Source organism: Drosophila arizonae, chromosome 3 (genome assembly GCF_054131065.1).
Source record: "Drosophila arizonae isolate 15081-1271.41 chromosome 3, UAZ_ARI_1.0, whole genome shotgun sequence".
Lineage (NCBI taxonomy): Eukaryota > Metazoa > Arthropoda > Insecta > Diptera > Drosophilidae > Drosophila > Drosophila arizonae.
The window spans coordinates 18,283,468-18,288,740 of record NC_142923.1 but is presented as its reverse complement, the minus strand read 5'-3'; the positions used below and the strand labels follow the sequence as shown (position 1 = coordinate 18,288,740).

The following is a 5,273-nucleotide window of genomic DNA, read 5'->3' as shown; positions in this document are numbered from 1 at the left end:
GTTATTCAAATAATTATATTGATGAGTGAAATTGATTATTATTATTATTATTATTTTTTTTTTTTTAAGTCAAATACTATAAAATTTTTGTTAAATATTTTCAAATATTTATACGAAACCAATTTTTTATTTCAATTCAAATAATGAAATAAATAAGCATATAATATGGAATCTAATTTTTATTACATAAAATTATAGTAAAATAAACTAAAAACAGGAAAATTCGATAACTATAAAACATCTAATAAATATGCAATATATATTATTTTTTTTTTCTTCAATTTTTGTATAACGTTAAATAACCAAAGGCGCTGTAATTTTAATTGAATAAATTATGTAGCCGTAAAAAATTATATAATTAATAATCAGTCGTGCCTAATACCTGACAGTAACTAGATTATAGTGAAGCTTATGTCATATCAAATGCTGTCATATGTTTAGTTATGCAAAAATAAATATTAATAAATGCTCTGCTTTGCCGAAAATACTAATTATTATTTAATATGTTAGGAAAAATAAATTGCATTTTATTGCTTTAAGTATTTGTATAAATAAATGATTAGTTGCCTGAATTTTCGACACTTTTTAAAGTAAAAAAATAAAAAATCTTTTCCACAAAATTGTAGGAGTCGATTTAAGGTTTCTTTTTTCTTGTTATTCTTGACGTCAACCTTTGAACTTTGTTTCGATTTGGCACAAGCCAAAGGCTTGACCCTTGACTTTTTACCCAATTTTAGATGCGAATCAAGTTTATTTTTAAGTGTTCCTATGGCATTGCTTTGCTCTTGCTCTTTTAAACTGGGCTAAAACTTGTTCTGCTCTATCTCCAGCAAGCGTTACCAATCTCGTGCTCAAGTTATGTTATCCATCGTCCCAAATGCGAGTGCATCAAAAGGGCAAAATCTGAACTGAGTCGCGGCTTGCAAAACTTGCAAAAAAAAAAAAAAAAAACTGAAAAAAAGATGGAAATATTTTAAGCTGAGGCGCCCAAGCAGCGTGCTGCAAAAAATATTTATTACTCACGGCCAGGCAGAAGCATCTATGTATGTGTGTGTGTGCATGAACGTGTGTGTGTGTGGGGGTGCTGTGTGTGTCTAGTGGAAGATTGTTTGCCCTCAAGGTGAAAATATGCTAAGTAACAAATAAAAGCAAGATCTCTATCAGAGGCAGGCAGCCTCAACTGTGACGGCGACGGCGGCAGCGACTGCAGCGCCTGCGTCGACTGCAAATGTTGCAAACGAGTCGAGGCGTCGCGTCGCGTCGTTCTTTTGGCTTTTTATGTATTTCTCTTTTTTTTTTTGAGGTTTTTTTGAGAAGTGCGGCAAAACTAGAGCAGGATGAGGAATGAAACCAAACGAAACGATACGGAACGGATCGGAACGAAATAGACGGCCAAAAGCAAAGCTTGTAAACAAATTAAGAGATTGCTTTCGGCCAGGCGGCCCTCAAAAGCGTTGAACTGAAGGCTAAGCCAATGGGCGTAGCGCCCCAGCAATGGGGCAATGGGCGTTTCTAATCAAATCAGTTGCTGCATGCAATAAATTCCAACGGGGGGCAACAAACATAACAAAAATACAGAGAAGTAAAATGAAAAACACTTTGCGGTTCCTGCTGCTGCTGCTGCTGCTGTTGCCACAAGCTGAAGCGACAAACAACAAAATTGATTGGGCGACTATTTTTTTTTGTTTGCTTTTTTTTTTTTAGGTGTAGTGCGTGCAAAATTTTTGTTTACAAATTGTTCAACTTTCATAAAATGTGCCCAAAGGGGCACAAGGAGTGGGGCGTGGCTATGGCGTGACTGCGTTTCGTAAAAGGCTGGATTTGTTTTTTTTTTTTTTTTTTGTAGTTTTCTCTTTGGCCTAATATCATGTAAATTTGATTATTTTAAATCATGAAACTCTCAAGCGTTTTGTAAATAATTTCCAGCAGGCCAGTTAAAAGCTGACAAAGCATCTCCAACAACTATGAAAAAAGTGCATAGCCTTGAATGTCAACAAATGTATATATGTATGTGTATATGTATATGTATGCGGGTTAGAATAACTTAGTGATTAAAGAGATTTGAAGAGTAGCTAGGCAAGTTTGAAGTGGCCACTGGAATAGCTGGAAAATGTTCCTTACTTAAAGAGAACCGAAAATTGAAAGCAGCTGAGCAACTAAGAGAATGTTTTATGTAAAAGTTAAAGTATAAAAATTTTGCACACGTATATAAAATAAAATTTAATTAAAACGTAATAGAAATCTAATGATATGTCTTCTATTTACTTAACAAAAATCAGAAATATGTTTAAATATATGTAATATAAATATATATAAATAATGGTGTCTAAGCTGCATTATTATCAATAAATATATAATATTTAATAAGATTTGTTATTTACTCAAGAAGCGTATAGATATTCTAGGGTTAATTATATTTATAAAGTGTATTGTAGTTTATCCGTACTTATTGAAATTCCTAAACATATTTCATCAATCAGGAGAGTTTAAAGAAAAATATATGTATTTATATATTATTATATGTATTTTTATTTTATATGTGTTATTGTACTTTTTCTGTCTTTATTAAAATTCCTAAACATATTTCATCAAGCAGGAGATTGGTTATAGATTAAATAAATAGATATTCCATGTGCATAAGTTTCCACATGATTTGCCATTTAATTACGAATTGTCTTTAGCTTGTTGAACTGGTAGCAATTATTTTGTGATGTTTATAGTTAAACTTAATTCAAACTAAAAAAAAAACATAAGCTACTCCACTTAGTAAAAAAACTAAAAGTTCTCCATCAAATATCCTAGTTAAGGCACATGTCAATAAAAATTCAGTATATTTTGTATAAATCAATCCATTACTTGTGAGCCGATGTCAGAAGTTAGCTATCGTCCGTTCTATGGCCGCACCATTGCCTACACCGAGGACAACATCGAGATAAGGAAACTCTTTGTGCGGGCTGTGCCAATCGAGATGGAGTCGGAGCTGTTGTTGAACTACTTCAACAGCTTTGGCAGAGTGCTGCAGATGGAGCTGACAGAGAAGACGACTGACAGGAGATTTAAATACGGCTACGTTCTGTACGAGAGCTCACGGGATGCAGCGGATGTGCTGCTGAAGGGGAGGCATTTGGTCGAGGAGCAGCTGGTTAAGGTGGAGGCGTTCTATAGCTGGGGTCAGCCGGCGTCTGTGGAGCGCTGTGGGTCCATTTGCCAAATGTCGCCCATAATGAGGCTTAATGATGATTGCCTGCTCTGCATATACCGTTATCTAGCGCTTGTGGATCAACTCAGCCTGGCACGCGTCCTGCAACGCTGTCCGCCCCTCTACAGCTCCATTAATCTGGGCGTCTTCAAGGGGCTCAGTCTGTGGCATATACGTGATTTTCTGCTGCTATTCGGCCAGCATCTGAGCCAGCTTGTTGGCCAAATACCGCGCAATCATCACCAGAGGCTGATTGAATACCTGGCCAGCCATTGCCAGCGACTCAAGGTGCTGCGCCTCAGATATAGTCCCTTATCGCTGCGCAACATGCATAAGCTGTTCGACCAGCTGCAGCAGCTGGAGGAGCTGGAGTTGTCCAACTGCGAACTCAGGGATGAGTGCCTGCTGGAACTGAGTCATCTGGCTAAACTAAAGACTCTGAATCTCTGCTACAATGACATGCTGACTGGCCGGCACATGGATAAGCTGCCAAGCTCTATAGAAACATTAGATCTCCTATATTGCTTCGATCTGCAGTTTGCGCTCCTGCCCAGCATCTGCAGCTGCTTGCCCAAGCTCAGGGAGCTGAGCGTCAAGGCTGTGCACACAGAGCAAACGGATGTACTCCGGACATTGGCCAACGAGCACTGCTGCGAGCGTCTGGAGCGACTTGCACTGAAGACGCTCAGCTACCAGGAGCAGCCTCTGCACCTGGAGTACCTGGCCAAGCTGCCCGCTCTCCGGCAGCTGATCATGCACGATAGTCCGCCCAGCCTTGAGCTGCTGCAGTGGCTCGCCACATACAAGGCGCAGCAGCTCGTGCAGCTGGAGAGCAGCTCTCGCATCTCATTGGATGCCAGGCACTTGGAGCTGGTGGCTCAGCTGAAGGCGCTGCGTATTCTCTCGCTGCCCCATCACAATCAGCTCGACGATGATGGCATGGCAAAGCTGTGCAGTCTCCGGGACTTGCGGGAAATCTCTTTGCAGTCGTGCAAGCAAGTCACAGAGCAGGCGATTCTCCGTCTGCTGATCAGCTGCAAGCAGCTGCATGTGCTACATCTGGAGCGTTGCGTCCTGCTCTCTGGGAAGCTCATCTATAGCATTGAGAGTCAGCTGCGTGAGGAGCTGCACAGTGGCTTCAATCAGCGCCAATTGCCAGTTAAGCTCTTCTTTTACGGCTCGAAATTTAATGAGTTTATGCTTAATCGCCCAGATTTAGTGCATAACGATGTGGTGCATGTAGAGCTGACTCTTTGTCCGAACTGGTAGAGCAGGCCCTGGGTGGGCTGGGTGAATAGCTGGGGAGAGTTATGAACCTTCTTGTTTGCAGGTGTATATTTATTTAAATTTTAATAGTTGATTCAAATCAATAGATCTTATTACAATTCATAGAAAGATAATTGTGTTTCAGTAAAGCAGCTCGAAGCTAAATAGCCGCTAACTTGACAGTCTACTAGGACATTAGAAAACTGCATGAATAGGCCAAGCTGAAGCGAATTAGTTATCAATATTTAATAAACATCGATTATTCAAGTTCCTAAGAAGTTGGAGTTGTCTGGAGAAAAAAATATTAAAGTAAAGCTATTATTTTCGTTTTCTTATAATTTTTTGTACTTATTTTAAATATAATATTTTGATATATACCTCTTTGAAAGGGTAAACTTAATTATATTTTAAAATTTAATTAGTAATTTTAATTAAAATTACATGTTTGCACAATAAAAAACCGAATATAAATGTTGCTGTATATATAAATATATACATATATATTTTTGTGCTCAGGAAAATGAATTATTAAATTAAAATATAATTTCGACGTAATATAAATGCTTAATACGCAAGATAGCTTGAAGTAGTTTTCTATATGAGAAATAAAATGATGTATATAATAATTTTAAAGTCCTTAAAGTGCACAAAAACAGTTAAATAGATCAGGCATAATTGGGATATAAATATTATAGACAGACAGATTATATACAGATATAAATAATAATGATAAATTGTAATACAATACTTTCTAAAAAACACTTCAACTACAATTATAAGTTTCCATTTTTGGTGCATAATATTGCAT

At 37.5% G+C, this 5,273-nt stretch overlaps 1 protein-coding gene across 2 annotated transcripts; it reads left to right on the top strand.

The window, feature by feature from the left end:
* The first annotated feature begins 2,715 nt into the window (after positions 1-2,715).
* LOC108611664 (uncharacterized) lies at positions 2,716-4,865 on the top strand. 2 transcript variants are annotated; one of them, XM_089464896.1, is made up of 2 exons: positions 2,716-4,529; positions 4,596-4,865. In XM_089464896.1, exon 1 carries the CDS (start codon positions 2,867-2,869, stop codon positions 4,466-4,468), a length of 1,602 nt encoding a protein of 533 aa, XP_089321022.1. In that variant the 5' UTR covers positions 2,716-2,866; the 3' UTR covers positions 4,469-4,529; positions 4,596-4,865. The 2 variants fall into 2 exon arrangements, with proteins under 2 accessions (XP_089321022.1, XP_017859904.1); XM_018004415.2 differs by having other exon boundaries at positions 4,592-4,865.
* Positions 4,866-5,273: the final 408 nt, after the last annotated feature.

Coding starts and splice junctions, on each gene's coding strand:
- LOC108611664 (XM_089464896.1), top strand. CDS start 2,867: ATGTCAGAAGTTAGCTATCGTCCGTTCTATGGCCGCACCATTGCCTAC.